This window comes from Sander vitreus, chromosome 8 (genome assembly GCF_031162955.1).
Source record: "Sander vitreus isolate 19-12246 chromosome 8, sanVit1, whole genome shotgun sequence".
In the NCBI taxonomy this organism is placed as follows: domain Eukaryota; kingdom Metazoa; phylum Chordata; class Actinopteri; order Perciformes; family Percidae; genus Sander; species Sander vitreus.
Window position 1 is genome coordinate 24,790,580 of NC_135862.1, and position 17,548 is coordinate 24,808,127.

The 17,548-nt window shown below is 43.5% G+C and overlaps 2 protein-coding genes across 4 annotated transcripts in view; both read left to right on the top strand.

Annotated features, from left to right (window-relative positions):
* Positions 1-3,163, top strand: part of mtss1la (MTSS I-BAR domain containing 2a) — a 32,011-nt gene extending 28,848 nt beyond the window's left edge. For 2 of the 3 annotated variants that reach the window (XM_078257612.1, XM_078257610.1), the window contains exons 11-15: positions 325-399; positions 609-764; positions 1,130-1,300; positions 1,447-1,612; positions 1,701-3,163. In XM_078257612.1, coding sequence (XP_078113738.1) covers positions 325-399; positions 609-764; positions 1,130-1,300; positions 1,447-1,612; positions 1,701-2,506 — 1,374 coding nt within the window. In that variant the 3' untranslated portion in view covers positions 2,507-3,163. The remainder of the gene's footprint in view (positions 1-324; positions 400-608; positions 765-1,129; positions 1,301-1,446; positions 1,613-1,700) is intronic. The other variant, XM_078257611.1, reaches the window with a different exon arrangement.
* A 5,499-nt stretch (positions 3,164-8,662) lies between these two features.
* Positions 8,663-17,548, top strand: part of LOC144522498 (neural-cadherin-like) — a 95,382-nt gene continuing 86,496 nt past the window's right edge. Inside the window, exon 1 of the mRNA XM_078257613.1 lies at positions 8,663-9,662. Within this exon, the coding sequence (XP_078113739.1) occupies positions 8,663-9,662 (1,000 nt within the window). The remainder of the gene's footprint in view (positions 9,663-17,548) is intronic.

The window sequence follows — 17,548 nt, forward strand, 5'->3', positions numbered from 1 at the left end:
CTGATGAAGTTAGTCAGACTCTCACGGTCTGAAAAGAGTGTAGTGTACAGAACGCACTCAACAGCACACCAGCACACCAGCACACCAACTGATGCAATGTTCTTTGCTGAATAAATGATCTTACAGGCTACTTTATTTTCGATCTAGGCTATGGTCTATATACATCCCCTCAGAGACCAAAATACCTCCCTCCTCCTAAAGCTCATCAGTACTCTTCTCCAACTCGCACCCTCTTCCTGTGCATCTCTCATCTCTCACACCTGCCTTTCTTTCTCCATTTCCTCCTCCTCTCCACTGTTTTTTACTTCATCTTCCCTTTCCCAGAAATCAACAAGCTCAGCCTCCTCTGAGGCTTCAGAAACCTGCCAGTCTGTCAGCGAGTGCAACTCCCCTACAGCGGTTAGTACTGTATGCATCACACCATTCAACTTGTATTATTGGACACACACACACACACACACACACACACACGATGTGCTGTGCATTTCACTGATTATCTATAGCTTAAAGAGGCCCGTGGGCTCCTCTTGACAGCCGCAGTGCGGTTTGACGTGGACTATTCATGGATGTTGAGCACTCTGACTCAGACTTGTCTGTCCGTTCCGCAGTTTGGCTCATGCTCATCCTTCGGTACCTTCCGCCCTGCTTTCTCTCACACTGGCACCATCAGGCCTCTCTCTGTCATACTTCCTGCGTCCCCCACATTTAACCACTCCACGGTATCCAACACCCCCTCACCCACATCAAAGGTTCCTAGCTGGAAGGTTTGTTTTCATTTGCAATTACTTTACTTACTTTTCTCTTTTAAAACTTTGTTGCTTCTTTGCTTCTTGTGTTTTATTGCCTTCATGCACATTAATGAGTATGAGTAATAACCTCACAGTCACCATTTTGCTGTTGCTCATCAAGCTCAGTTTTGCAATCTTTCCTCAGAAAGATGTGCTAAACTTACATTGACACTTACACTTACATAGCTTAATGTATTCTGTCCATTCCTACATCGGCATCTAACCAGTTCATGAGCCAAATCAGCAGCGTCCGTGTTTAACTGACTTGCACGACTGTTAGGTGGCAAACACTAGAGACGCACAGTTGTAGGGCAGTCTCATTGTTCCGTCTGCTACTGCAGGACTGGGCTAAATCCTGTGAGCCATCATTGGCCAGCACTCTGCAGCGTAGGAGGGAGTCTGTGGATAAGATGAGAGAACTGGAAGCTCCACCCAGTCCACTGGGGTATTCTGGGATGCAACCAGATGATCCACACCGAGCGAGAATTGTCCCAGGAACCATTGCAGCCAAGGTAAGAAGTCCTCATGGAGTAAAAATAGAAATGTCAGTGCATACATTTGTATGCCTCGAGAATTGGAGAGTGGTGAATTGCAAAGTGTGCCAATCTTTTGTGTGTGTGTGTGTGTGTGTGTGTGTGTGTGTGTGTGTGTGTGTCAGCATGGCGAGCCACTCTCTCCAGCCGCCAGTACTCTAGCTATGGTTCTGACCAGAGGCTTGAGTATGGAGCAGCAGAAGAGCAGCAGGGACTCTCTGCAGTACTCCAGCGGCTACAGCACCCAGACCAACACTCCCTCCTGCTCCGAGGACACCATACCCTCACAAGGTAATACTCACCCTCAACATTTTTTTTCTTCAGTATTCTTTATTATTCAGTGTAAAAATAGATGTTCATGACTCACTGTCACTTCTAGGGTCTGATTATGAGTGCTACTCTCTCAATGGGGATGGTGACAGCGAGGGACAGGCAGACTTTGACAAGTCCTCCACCATCCCACGCCACAGTAACATCGCTCAGAGCTACCGCCGCATGATCCAAACCAAGCGGCCTGCCAGCACAGCAGGTCTGCCTGCAGGTAAGACCCTGCAGGGCACTCCAAATGGTGCAGGGGGGAGCAGCTCTGGAGCTATCACGTCGGGGACGGCCACCATTCGCCGGACACCATCCTCCAAAACTGGAGTGAGACGCACACCGTCCACATCTGGCCCCATTCCTATCCGGCCCCCCATCGTGCCAGTTAAGACCCCCACAGTGCCAGATTCACCGGGGTATGCTAGCCCATCCCAGCATCGTGTGGGCAGCGAGGAGTTTCTATACAGTGATGACCCAACTGCTAGTGACTACATGAGGGCTTCTCCAAAGCGGATGAGCCTCCCTGACACAGCTTGGGGCTGTGGAGGAGGAGGGGTGGACAGGACCGTTTATGCTCAACAGGCCCCTGGCATGGCCGCCCACAGTGCTGAGGAGGACCCTATGCTCGCTGCCAACCGCCACAGCCTGGTGGAGAAGATAGGGGAGCTGGCAGCCAGCGCCCACGCCCTCGGTGAGGGTCGCTTCCCTTTCCACAGCCCTCTGCCAGGGGATCCGGCTCAGTGTGTGCCCCAGGAGCCATCCTCCACGACCCAGGAGGACATGGATATGCTGGTGTCTATACGCCGGGGGGTGAGGCTCCGCAAGGCAGTGACTGACGACAGGTCGGCTCCCAGGATTCTGCGGTAGCTGAGGGACAAAAGGGCTGTGAAGAAGCAGCTGTGGTGCCCTTATTTACAAACTGAAGCCTTGTAGTGAAATGCCACAGCACTTATGTGATGCATGAACTGAGGTACATGTAATAGAGAGAATGTACAGTAATTTGGTGAATGAAGGCCAGTTCACTGAGTAATGAGTGACAATGGAAAATGTCATCATGTCATGTATGTATTGAGTACGTACAAAGTAATCCATATTTCTTTCGGTTTTTATTATCTTTTGTTTTGTTTTCATATGTGGGCTTCGTGCCTGTGCATCTCCGCTCCCTGTGTGACCAGTTGTTTCAGCCCAGTTTGTCCCTTTTTGCCCCAGTGATGAGGACGTCACTACTGTAGGGATCGAATGCTCTGTGTCTTTCTTCTCGCTCTTATGATTATTATAATATTGTGCATTTCTTAATTAACACAGCCACCTGTGAGTGGAAAGTGATAGGCAAAGTGCTCTGTGAGCCTGTCTGTATGTTGTGTTTCTCATCATTACTGTACAAGTACCGTATTACTGTTTTTGTTTGATAAGCTGAACAGCAGCTGTGTAAGTCATGTAAAATAGGAGCAATATGGCAGTGTTTTTATTGCTGTACTGTACTGTCAATATATTCTGCAATTAAACAGGCTTTTTACTGTTAAATGGCTTCAATTGTCCTTGTCAGAAAATGTCAAATCCTCATTAATAGAAAATATTACATCTGTATTGTCAGGAATGCAAACACATTGCTGACATTCGGTGTACTTTGCAATAGTTGCAGTAGTTATTATTGTATTTACCAACATTTGATAGTTTACAACTGTATAAACATCTAAAATGGGCTTTGACTATTTTCCCCCAGTTCCCCAAGTTTTATTTTTTCTTTACTTTCTCCACTTTGGGTTTTTGAAATTGTACTTTGTTAGAATTGTATTTTCTGTCTACGACAGTAATCTTAATTTTCCAGCGGTCTGTGCGCTCTAGTATTATGTAAAACCTAAATATATCTATTGTTCCAGATCATTTTCTGCTTAGTTCACTATAACAGCCATCAGTTATAGCATTTACAACACTGCAGTACTAAAAAATAAATAAAAAAAAAGACAGATGGGGGCGCCAGAGACCCTTCACTGTGACCGAGCTAACTGGCGCCAAAAGGAAACAGTAATGGAGGATATCGACATTACTGCTTCAGGAAATTTCATTTGGCAGACTGGAAATATGAACGATAAGTGAGGATAAAGAAGAGAAGAAGGTAAGGACGTTTCACAGCTCCCAGGAGGAACTACATTCATGCTAACGTTAACTTACACCAATGACACCGTGAGAACCGACATACAATATGCTAACATACTCATGTTTAGAAAATAAAAACATGTTTAGAAAGATACGGAAAAGGCCAAAACTGTAGGTCAAATGACCAAAATATATCTCTTACATAAACTGTTAAGAGATTATATTTCTAACACAATATAGGTCACCATTTAGCTAAGTAGAATGTACTCAAAGTGTAGCCCATACATTCATTTTGGCCAGTATTTTGGAGCTTTTATTTTGTAAAACAAACCATCAGGACATATTCATGTGGAATTTGTCTATGTTCCTGGGGAGCTGGTCAAAAGTAAACTCCCTCATTATTCCTTTTAAACGATTGGTTCTGCTGGAAAACAACTGTGTAAAGCCCCCCCCCTGGGCAACAGTGATGATGGACCACAGGGCCCTTTCCCTGGATAAGGGACCTCTATTTAGAGGGCACTATTGTATGATATATGAGCATAAAGTCCATTTAGACTTACTCTTATTAAGAAGCTACTTAACAGTGTACCCTGGGAAAAATGAACAATAGAGTTCATTAAGTTAGAAGTGGAAAAATACACTGACTCATCACTGACAGTTCTAACTGATTTACAAAGAAAAATGGTAGGCTATAGGAAAGGGGCCAGATAATAAGGATTAGACAGTTGGATCCACTGGTCTAACCACGGATAATGAGGGGTGGTGGTGTCTTGTTTTGGTCCCATGTGTAAATCATATAGAAGATGCTGCAGAACCACCACATCTGAAGAAATGATTAAGTCTGCTTGGCTCAGGAAACCTTCAGTATTTTTCATATACTCCCCAAATGGGTCCCATAATCCTCTTAGCCTCATAAATAGCACATTATTGAATTTGCACTGTTAGTTCATAGCCCTGAACTGGTCGAGTAATGGAAACCTGGTTAATGGTTCGGGCTTGCTGGGATAATTAACTGAGAAAAGAATTGAGGGGTTTCATTCTGCATCTGAGGTAATGTTCTCACTCTCTAAACTGATTTAGAGAGTGTGATTTCAAAGAGAACACCATCACTGCAAATCTCACCTCTTAGTTGGAGTTGGGACACCGAGCTGTGCTAATTTTCATTTTGTTTCATTTTCAATGACTCCTGTGCCTTTTGATGATGTGAGAAATCTTTTAATGTGCTGATAGAAAGTCGCGATTGTTCGTGGCTAAAGCGAAACACTGTTCAATTTAATATACATTTCTCAGTGTGCTAATGGCTTACCGGATAATCCTATTTTTTTATAATAAAAGCGCTCCTCAGACAAGATGTGGCCCTTAAAGTTTGCATCTTTTGTTGGTATCAATGCCATGCATTAATTATTGAAATATTTTGGGCTTTTTCCTTTAAGAGTGGCTGCTGCTGTTCTCATTTTGTGTTTGTACTTGCTGAGCCTTTCAAAGTGAAAAGGCTAAAGAGACGCTCAGTAATTAGATGGTTTGGTTTTGTTTGCTGTTTTTCGTACAACTGACATTTTAAAACCAGATGGTACCTCCACTGCATTATTATTGGCGAAGGTAAATTCTGAACCTGGTTGCACATGTTCCTCCAAAATGAATACCTCTATTATTAAACAGTTTGGGGTTCTACAGCTTAAATACTACAGTAGGTGGTAGGAGCCTTAAGGGGATCACAGATCAAATCTAATTAGCCGTATCTAATACATGAGGGAAATGTCTTTATATTTATCCAGCTCCTCCTAAATGCTTTTTTTTTTTGCCTTCAGGTTGTGATGAGGGAACATGTCCTAAGGGGTCCATATACACAGGAACACTACAATGAACAGCACTACAGAGCTGCTGCTTCTGTCATGGTGTTTCCAGAAATGGCTCTTTGCAGCTCTTCCAGAGGAAACATGTGAGGTAAGGTTTCCATAAATGTTCACTATAAATGTTCAACAATGAATAGCAACCAGAAAGCTGGATGCTTAGTCACCCATTGTAATTGTCCTGTCACTCTTTAATAAACCTGGCTCTGCCAGTTTCAGCCAATTCTTACTTAAAGACATTTTAAACACTCTACTTATTCTGTGGCACATACTGGCTATTAACTGATGTTAATGCCAAATCATCTTAACACTACCTTCCATCATTTCCTGTCATCATTTTATTTTCATTTTTTTACCACGCTTTTCCAGGAAGAATGATAAACAACCTGCAACTAATGGAACACACAAGCTACATTATAGGACCTCCACCCTCCCAATCACATCACCACCTGTATCTAAGGAGCACAGAAGCAAAGGTAGAATGTTTGAACTGCTACAAGGCTGCAATCATTTGCCTTCAGAAGCTACATCTGCCTCTGTTTGAGTCAAGGGAATGGATTCGGTCAATTATTCATTAAGTAAGCATGAAGCTTTTCTAATGTTCGTCAGTGAGATTTTTTTCTCCCTTTAATGCCCTGCAGCTCTCAGTTATCTGTTGGAGGAGAAGGATAAGACCGTTTCATGATTTTGAATTTTTTTTTTTTTTTTTATTCATTACAGCTTTGTTGTTTTTGTGTGGTGTATTTTGGCGTTTAATCTCAGTGGATGGCTGCTGCAACCCTCAAGTAAACTATCCCTCACACTCTGGCCTGGCCCCGTGATTGAATTAGCCTTTGCTACAGCTATCTCCCTTGCTGGCAGTCACAGTGAATTTTTACCATGTGAGACAACATGATAAAAGAGAGGATTTGATTTGCATTCATGCATCACTCAGGGAGTTCAAAGAGAAGTTACAGAGCAGACCGCAGGGTCCTCTCAGACAGTTCAGTCACAATTTCACCTTAAATGTTAAATGCGGTCATTTCCCATCAATAGGCTCTCTGTCATATTTTGGTTGGAGGCTATTTTGGTGCACATATTTTTAAAATGCCCTCCCCCTCCTCAGGTCAGAGATTGTAAAAACACCAGCGAGTGTGGGATGTGTCGTGGTGAGAAAGCCCACTGCATGCACCACGTAAAAGAATACAGCGATCAACCAATATGAGCTTTGTGCTCCAGCTGCAGGCTGTGATTCAAAATTGTCTAGGGGCTCACCACCATTTACCGGAGTTATTGCATGAAAAGAACAGTTTAGTGCAGAGAATGGATTCTGGGAAAAATTGCAGTGATGGATTGTGGTTGCAAATTGATAAGGATCTTTCAGCTGGAGCTTTGATGAGTTTCCAAACTGAATACAGATGTAGCCTATGTGTGAGCGGAGGTATGGCATTGAACGACATCACACCTCAATGCACATGAATATTGATCCATGCATGTCTAAAGTAAAGGTTGACACGAAATGGGAGACAAACTCAATAGAGCATACAGCCGCGCTCTCTGGCCCTTTATTTCCTTATCTTTTTGACAATTCAGAGCCTTCCAGTCCATGTAATATTTAGCCTTCTGGCTTGTCAGAGAAGAGAGGGGAATTGGAAGTGTGCAGTCTGTGGGAATTAGCAGCAGACACCTACAGATTAGGTTTATAGTGCTCTGGGTGCTCGGCAGGATAGCAAAGTGCAAAGGGAAAGGAAGAGCATTCAGGGTGACCAAGTTATAGAGGTGTGAATCTTCACTGATCATTCAATTCGATATCTCGATGCATCACGATGCGTCAAATAAATCTTTCTATTAAAGCCATGTAGGATATTTAATTCATAGCTTTTCAAGCTTCAAAAACAAAACATTCTGCAGTGCTCTAATACAAAGTAAATTGGATACATAAAACTAAAGTACTGAGCATATGGCACTTCCTGAATGATAAACATAACAGAATATGTTTAACAGAAATGTTGTTAGGCCTACATTAAATTGTAAACAGAAATAATCGATTATGGCCCGGTCGATTATCGATGCAGCATCGTCCATGTGCACGATTCGATGCATTGATTATTTGATTAATTTCAACACCACTATAATGTTAATATGAACTATGGTGCGCATATAACACTGGCTGCAAAGACGTACGGGGCCCAGGCTGTCTTAAATCATCATGTTTTTCACAGTTTAACAGCTCAGATCCTAGCAATCGCATTTGTATCAATGCGTTTTCGAGTTTCTTCAAACTATACATGGAACGTGATTGTGTGGACATGTGATTGCAGAAATGCAGTGCAATGAAGGAACTGTAAACTACAGTGTTGAGGGCACTTGTGACCAGAAGATTGTGGGTTCAGTTCCTCAGTCAGTCAGGGAAAAGATGAGTGCAGTGCAGCAGTTAATTCTCCTTCAACAACAACAACAACAACAACAACAACAACAACAACAACTGTAGAAGTGTTCTTGAGCAAGACAGTCCCAACTGCTTCACTGGAGCCAGTATTGGTTTCCAGACATAGCTCGAAAGAACGGATATGTGTTTACTCGACTTTCTCTGGACATGAAGGATGAGTGATTTTTCTCTCTAACAACAGTCTTCACGCTGAGAGCGGATTTGTGGCAGGCGGTGTCATACAGCGGGGAAGGCTCTTGCTGCGTGTGCACAGGCTCAGCCGGCGCGGAGAGCTTTGAGGCGGGGACCCTCCTGACCAGCACACAGGGTGGGGTTCACCGAGGAGCTCCGTCCAGCGCGCCGCCACGCCCCCGCGCTTGGCGCTGTCCGGTGCTCTGGTGCTGAACGCTGGGTGCGAATACAGACAGACTGCCTACAGCGCTGTGTGGACTACCTGCACTCAGCCGTGCTGCATGGTGGAGTCAAGACTCGGATCTCTCAGGATGAAGAAGCTCTAAGTTGAGAGGGGTCTCCTGGAAGGATCATATCGTGGATAACTATGAAGGACATGTTTCTTAGGTGTTTCTTTTTTCTTTTTTAATGCTTTTCTACCAACCCCCCCCCCCCCCCCCCCCTGAGTCTCTTGGAGGTACATAACTTGCCACCAACATGATTTGGAGTGTTTTGTTATGGTGCCTTCTGACGCCGGCTGCTGGATATCAAACACAGGAACGACTGCCTTTTTTTCACGGGCATGTTTTTGAGAACTCCGCGACGGCTTCTAAAGTAAACGGACTGAGCATTCCGGTGAGGCGCATCAACGCGCAAAAATGGTGCCCAGTCTCCGGCATGCACTTCAAACTGTACGGAAACGGCAGCGAAGATTTCCGCGCTTTCGCCCACCACAAGCGGGGAAATATGTTGCTAAAAACTTGCAGGGTTTTAGACAGAGAGGCTCGCTCCGAATACGTGCTGAGCGTAGGTCTGTGTTGCCGGACCTGCGTGTCGGAGTCTGTCGTCTTCGAGGTTGCGTCGGTAAAAGTGGACGTTTTGGACACCAACGATCACGAACCGACTTTTCGCAGTGCAGACACCGTTCACATAACTTTAGATGACACCACTGCTCTCCGTAGCGTGGTTTACAGGCTGGAGGCTGTCGACGCCGACAGCGGCAACAACGCAGAGTTGACATACATTTCCATCCCCAAAAATGGCAGTTTCTATGTTGTCCCGAAAACAGGGGAAGTTCTGCTGGTTGACTCTATCCTGGGTCTCCCCTCTGAAGTCAAATTCTATGTTTTTGCCAGAGACCACGGGTGGCCGCCCCTGACCAGTAAAGGTGTAGTGGTTACTATTGCCCCACAGCGGTGGGCGACCCGTCCTGCTGAATTAGCGGGGTCAGGGAGGGGAGGACGGTCGCCGAGGGCTTTACTTGACCCCGGCACAATGGTCTTCCTCAACGTGTCTGAAGATGCCAGCATCGGCTCAGTCATAACGAGCCTGAGTCCCAGCAGGTTTCAGTCAGCCGCCTACGAGTTGGTTTACCCAGAGTCAGAGAGCTCTCCGGTCACCGTGGGCCGCGACAGTGGAGATATCACCATAAGCAGGAGGCTGGATAGGGAGACAGAGCCTTTCCTGGAGCTCACTGTTAAGATTCAGGATAAACGAGGTGTGTAGAATATTCCTCCATTAATCCACACTTAAGTAAGTTAGTTCATGCGCCCCCACCCTCCTCCCCCTCCTTTCCCCAGGAATAATTTGCATGATGCCTTATTTTAATGGTATGCTGCGCATTACACACACATGGTAAAAGCGTGCTGCCATCTGGACACATTGCCCTTCATCAGTGGAGCCCCTCAGCAGGCCTGACCTATCCATCACATCCATACAGGGCTGTCAGTGTACAGTAGCTGCAGCACAGGCTCATTCCACAGGTGTGCCTCATTATCATCTATCCAGCCACATACCTGAAGTATGAGCTCCAACAATGCAATCAGTCAGTGCAATTTGTTTGATGTATTTCAGTATTTATTTTTTTTTCTTCCAATTTATTATGATGATGCATTTCAGTTATGATTGAACACTACAAGCTCATTTGTACCAGAAAGAATATATATATTTTTCAGTTCGTGAACCGTTGTGAAGTATGTCCTTGATTGACAGAGTTTGCAACTGTGAAGTTGTTTTCAGAGCTAATCCTTGCAGAGTGGCAAACCACTGCGACCCTCGCTCCCTCTCATCTCCTGGCATTACTCCTCTAATCCTCCTCTCATTCACTCTCTAGTCCCAGGGATTTGATGTAGCACTGCCACAGTCAGGCAGCCTCTCAAATTCTCGGAGGAACGCTGAAACTAAAAATGTGTATCAGTTGTCCAAGTTTTGTTTTGCTCCTCTGAAAGTTTGACTTAAAAACAAGAAAGTAAAAAAAACAAGGAATCAAAATGATTTGCTTTGTAAGTGCGCTACACAGTGTGCAGGAAACAGTGTGTGCTGTTTTTACTTGAATTGCCTGCTGCTGTTACATTGCACAGCATGTTTTAGATTGTAATTGCATGCCTGATTGGGACACATTCTTGCTATGGGGTGTCTAGAGGTTTTTCAGAGAGAGAGAGAGAGAGAGAGAGAGAGAGAGAAAGAGCAAAAATAGTCAGAATTCTGACAGTTTTTTTTGCACAGATGCATAACAGAAATAAGCCACTCTAGCCTGACATATATTCAGATACCTTTCTCCATTTTACCTCTCTCACCTGCAAAACTCTCATCTCCTGATCAAAGACATGACATGTCCTTTATCCTGTGACTACAGCTTCCCAGACAGAATCCTGAAGGGAGTCTGGGAGGACAGGCCTTTCTTCTGCTTGTCTCATTCCCAATCCCTGCATACACATTTCTCTGAGGGAAGGAGTCCATTTTAGTAGGCTTTATTTTTTTTATTTGAAAGATTTTACCTAATCTCCCATGTGAACTCGCGTTTTACCGTTGCATGTGGGTTTGCTTGGATGTTGCAATAAATTCGTGGTCTGTCTCATAGATAAAGGAGCTTCTGGACAAGAAAGAGAAAAGAAAGAGTGAGATGCTTTGTATGTGTAGTGTCTTTGTAGGTGTTTGTTTGTATGCAAGTGTGAGATGGTGCGGTCCTACTAAAATTGACCCCAGGTACGATAACAACAGTTTTAATAAGGCCCCATGTGTTGCAGCGTTTCAACTTATTTTCCCACCGTGAACTCTCCGTAGCACAGAGCTGTCCGTGGTGCTGACAGTCACCTGCTGAATGTCAAACAGAAAGCACTGGCAGGCTGCAGTCTGCCTGCCGTTCAAAGAATATTCAAGTGGGCAGCGTTCAGTGCAATAACAATAACAGCATTTACTACATTATTCACAAAAACTAAATACAAACACAAAATAATACACACTCTAACACAATAGGTACACTCTAACATAATAGGCACACTCTAACACAAGAGCCACAGCATGACAAACCGTGGCCTCAACAACAACGCTGCTCAGTGACAGGTACCACCTGTGCCTTTGTAACAGTGCAGCTAGTTTTTATTGCAGCTTTATTGTTGTTGTCATTCAACTGCTGTGTCTTCCTTTCATTTCACGTCACTTTCATTCCGACACAGATGTGCCAATACTGATGAAAAATCGTCCGTCTGGTCCTCTTCTTCTACACCACTACAATTGCTGGTCCCCATACATTTATACACTACTATTGCCACCATCACTATAACGTCATATGGTCTTGCCTGTGTGCATAAATGTACCTTATTGATTCCCTGTTAACAGGCTTCACTTCCTAATGTTTGCTCTCCTGGATGATTCCAAGGATGTTTGTTACACTCTGTGTGGGGAAAAAGAGTACATGCGCTTATTAACTGGTGAATGTAGATTTACTAAATGTGAAGTGAATGTCTGCATTAGCTGTTTAATGTGGGCATAATCACACTGGTGCGAGGCTTTCTTATGTTAATAAGGTTGCAGTGGGTACAGCGTTATGATTAGAGCCATCAGTGGAGCGGTTATTTGTGCTGTTCAAATGGAGATTAAAAAGTCTAGTTTGACACTAAGATATCGCAGGTAAATTATTCTGGCACACTGCAGAGAAGGGGGAGATGGAACAGCAGTACTGGATTACTCTCAGTATGGGGTCCATCGTCATTGGCATACTTACCTGAAAGAAAATGTGCTTACCAAAAACTCATCCTCTGCGTCCCCCTCCTCCTATGGCTCTCAGACGTGACTTGTTTGAACACTGAGCCGTCTTTGTGGTCTGTTGTATTAATCAAAAACAATATTAAAAGGTTTTATTTGAATAAATGTTGTATAATAACGTTATAATGAGCTTAATATGCCGACACGTTTTACTAGTGTAGTGCTACAGTAGGTTGCACCCATCTTGTCCAGGAGACGCAGTTTGTCATCCATTTATAAAAAGATACATGGACCTACATGCACCAAAATGTGGTTGTTTCTCATAGTCATAAATATAATTAAAATAATTTGCCATATCTCTCATATCTGCTCATATCTGATGTCATTACTCATCGTTGTGATTGCCATTTTCTGCAGAAATCGAGCACTTCATGTAATCATGCAACGTATTAGTGTCACATAGGACTGCTCCGTGTGAACAATGACATCGCTTAACCAGTTTGGGATTATTCTTGACTCTCGCTCACTCCTAAAGTAATATTCTTATATTACATATTACCATCACGGCGCTGCGATTCATTATTACACCACTTAGTTTTTAATTACACCCACAAAGTTAGGAATTGCTTTGTCTTTCGCCAAAACAAAACAAACATTTTCACTTAATTTCTTTTCTTTGAATTATTACTGCGCTCCAAACTTTCTTTAACGTATTAAGAAAATTAGGTTGTGTAAATTATTATCTGAGTTTCTGTATGGGGCGTTATTTTCAGATAGCTGTACTTATTCAGAGATCATAGTGAGACATTTTTGGCCGGTTGGGATCTAATTAGGACTTTACTGCATGTACATAGACAGGATCTCAGGACCCCCTGATAACTTTAACACTATTTTTCTCACTCTGATGCATCAGATTTAGTATACAGTAGTATCACCTTTTTACCTAAGGAGTCTGTTCTTGCTCAGGGCCCCATGACTAGATCCCCTGCTAATGTTGAAGACATATTTACCTTACCTATTTTATTCAGTTCATCACAAATCCCCATAGAAAACAATGAAGTGATATTTTTCTGACATAGCCCCTGTGTATCAAACCAGCATATAAAAAGAAGAAAAAAAAAAAGGTATGGAAGTAGGCCATGACTCATGACTCACAGAAACTGGTTATGTTGTTTTTGAGGAGAGGGAGTGAGGGACCTCTACAGCTCTTCCTGTAAAGGATTTTTGCTGGCCCGCAGAGGACGTCAGTTTAGATTTGTACCGGTGGGGATTGTTTTTGTGCTTTTGGTTGTCCCATCCGAAGAATTCTTTTTTTCGCACCTGAGTAGGACTCTGTTAATGGTATTTGACGGGTTAGGAGGAGTATTGAACTCGTGCTGCAGTCCTTTGTGAGTTGGAGTGGGGGGGGGGGATATTGGAGTGGTTTCTCCCTCTCCTTTAGGCATCTGTGGGCAGGGTGGCATTCAGCTTGTGGTAATCACCTCTTCCCAGCCTGTTTTGTCAGGGAACCTTATTCTGCTCTCTCTCCGTCCTCCTCTCTCTTCCCGTCTCTGTCTCATAGTCAGCATCTCGCCTCGTGCTGTCTTTAATCCAATTTCCCCTTTCGTATCCGTTTTCTTTTTCCTCCCCCCCACCATATTTGCATATTCCTCTTGTGATGTGAAATTAATTGAGACCCAATCTCGTTTTTGTTTGTAATTTGTGACTGTGGGGCTGTTTGTTTAAGTAGAAAACATTTTCACAAAAAGCTGTGTGCATTTATTCAATTTAGTCAAAATGCCCGTGGTGCTGGGGCTTTATTATGCCTGTGTGTTCTGTGAGCATGTGTGTGGTTGCATGTGCATGTACGTGCTGATATCTTTTCCCTGCGTACATATCTAACTGTGTACATTTGTTTGTGTATCAGTCTGTGCTTGTGTTCAACGTTATGATTGTCCTTTCAGTATCTCAGATTCCCCGCAGCAAAGAATCTGAGATTTGTTGCCTGACAACATACTGTGAAGCTGTAACATGCCTGCAGCATTTGATTTCTGCTCTGTGGTTTCTCAGTTATCAAATGGCTGAGTCTATGCAACAACCTTGCAGTTCTCTCTTCTCTATAGTCCTAGCATGTATCTGATGCCATATAGGAGGGAAGAGGAGTGGGTGTGTGCCACAGTTTTCTCTTTTTAAAAGATGGGATTAAGCTCAGAGAACAAGAGCAGGGAGAGGAAGGAAAGTAGCTCTCCTGCACATGTAGAAGAGATATTTAAAGTGGGGACACAGAAAGGTCGGGACAAGCTGTAATGCTGGGGGGCATGGTCACGAGCGTGACTTTAAGATCAAGAAGGTTAAGTCAGGCAAAGGTGAAAAAAAGAATGAGAGAGATAGGGAAGGAAGGAGGCAGAAAAAGATGGAAGGAGTGTGAAAATGCATGTCTGTGTGAGATTGTTTTTCTTGCTTTACTGAAGATAAGTAAAGGGCAGCCAGATCAGAGGCAGGGCGTTGTATACTGCCAATGAGAGGTCGGCTTGGTGAAACATAATTGATAGATGGTTACAGGGCAGAAGTGAGAAACTATTGGGGCGGGCAGGAGGGGAATGAGGTGTGCATGTACTCTAGTCTGTAGTAGAGTGGATGGCTACAGGGCACGGGGAGGGTGGCAAGAAAATATAGAGCTGTACAGCTGTGAAAAGGGCAATGTGTGCTAGTATTTGTCTGAAGATTGTTGGGGGGCAAATGAAGGAAAGATGAGGAAAAAAGTATGACCTGACCTTTGGAATGGCATGTAGAGGAGAAAGCAGAAGATGGAGAGATAGAAAGACAGAATATTGTGTGTTCTCACCCGAAACAATACCTTAATTTAGGGTAGCAGCCGATACAGAGTATTTGTCCTAGGGGTGTCCCGAATATCATTATGGGGCTTGAAAGCTTCAGTGAAAAGTATTCAAATAGATATGCAAAGCTTCTACAGGGGGGTGGAGGCTCCAGCGGGCACTGGCATCTCTCTCTATCTCTCTCTCTCTCTCTCTCTCTCTCTCTCTCTCTCTCTCTCTATCTCTCTTGTTCACTGTTCCCTCACTTGCTTGTCATTTCCCTTCTTCAAAAAACTGGAAAGAAAGAAACCCGAAGACTTTGAATTCTGATTGGGACGTCAATAACCATGGCAACAGGTGAAGCTTCGAAGCCCTAATTGATCCAGATTTAAACCTGGAGCTCACCGAGATAATATTTTATGTAAGGTAACGCTGATGCTGTTCTTTTTCTTTGGAGGACACTTTGCAGGGAGTGCTGTGTCACACTCAAAACTGGCCTGCCGTGACTTAATGAATATAACTGATAGCAGAAACACCTCATTTTGTCATGTCCTTATAATGACAATGACAGAAAACACGTCCAGTCTGCTTGATACCAGATCAAATTGGCGGATCTACCAAAGCAACTAGAGGAGGAAGAAAGATATTTGTGTGTTTATGCTGATATCAGAGCAGGATATGTTGATTTAAGTTGTCAAAAACATAATTATAGAGCCGGAGATGTGAAAGGAGCGAGTTCATATATGTTCGTCATTCTGTTTACATGAGCAATGTCTATCTTATTACAGCAGAAACCCCAACACTCGAGCCATATAAATTACACAAGTTTGCTGTGTGAGGTGTGGTGGGAGCAGTGCTGGAGGAAATACTGAATCTCAGTACCAGAGACATATTTACATATTTAAGTACCACAATGACAAGCCTACTTAAGTAAAAGTAAAAAGTACCTGATTTTAAATGTAATTTAAGTATTTAAAGTAAAAGTACGTGCTATATGTCAAGACGCATTTCGCAAGATTGCAGCATAAATACCACGTTACTAACCAAAATGAATAGCACTACAACAACATGCAAAAGCTAGCTAACGTTAATGTTAGATAGCATAGCAACAAGTTTGCTTACCTCAACATGCTTCTTCAAATTTGAAGGAGACTTCTTGAAGGCCAGGCAGTGGCGATTCTACACAGAGACCTAGGGAGGCCCGTGCCTCTGTAGACATGTCCCTGTGCCCCCCCCCCTCCCCCCGTGCTGACCAAATAAAAAAAATTATGAATTTATTATAATTTTACACACGAGCGCCAAAAACGGAACTGATGTGCGACGCAACGTTCTACACGGGTAAATTAGAGCGGCGCACCCAAACACTGTAGCCTGGCTGCAATGTGTGGTGCTGCTCGGTGAATGAGAGGAGAGAGAGAGAGAGAGGAGCTACAATTTCTCCTGTTGCAAGAGTCGAAGGTAAGCAAAACGATTTCATCTCGTAAGTGACTTGTTGTTCTTGCACATAACCGTGTTACTTTTGTTCCTCACACTGACAATGAAATCAAGTTTGTAAATGTCTGGTCTCGATGTGTTTAGAAACGTAATCATATCTAAGCAAACTCATCGAAGCAGAAGCGAATATCCAAATGTCAGTATCCTTGCTAGGTCTACACAATGTTGTGATGTAAACCACGTAACTTCATCCATCTTGGCTGTTGCATTGCGATAACAAATACATTTGAGTAAAGTAATCAACAGACTATCTGCCCGTGTTAAGTAGGGAGGGATGGTTAGGCAACGAAATGTAATGCATGCCCCTTTGTTTTTTCTTCTTCTAATAGTTCTCATGAAACGAGGAAGGGACATAGCGTCCTTTTTTGCCCCAGTAAACAAAAAAGTGAGAAAAACAGCAGTGAGAGAAACAAATCAAAGTATTGAGGAGCAGGAAGAGAAGGAGAGCCAGAGGAGGCGAAGGAGAGGTTGGAGAGAGGGCATGTGATGAAAGTGAGGGCTCTGATACAGAGAGGGAAATTCCAGAGGGTGAGGAGGTTGAAGAAGAGGGTGAGGAGGAAGAAAACACACAGGGACAGAGAGAGGAACAGCCAGAGGGACAGCAAGTGGATCCATGTGGATCAAGTACTGCACCATCAGGTTTGTGATGAAGAAGGTTCTTACTAATTGCAAAGCAGTGCAATTACATTACAATTTCATTGTAGGCCTACTGTGTGTCCTTAAAATGATGATTTCTGTTGTAAATTCTTTTTTTGTGTCAATATGGCTGTAATGTTTCTTTTTTTGAAGTAAATACTTGGCCTACATTTTGAAATGCATGCAGATATACATGCATAAGTAAATACATGTTGTACTGTAGTTGTGCCCTATGTTTACTGTACATCTTTCTACAGATATGAGCAAGTCCAAGAATGATGTACCAGTACAGCCCAACTTGAGAAATATTCCCAACCATTTTGATGGGGGACAGAAGACGGAGCTTCAGGCCAAACTGGTATAATCTTCATCCATGGCTTGAGTATTCTGGCATGACGGACTCTACATATTGCTATGCATGTAGACATTTTTCATTTTTTTATGGCCCTACCTCTCTTGCACCTGCACTCACTCT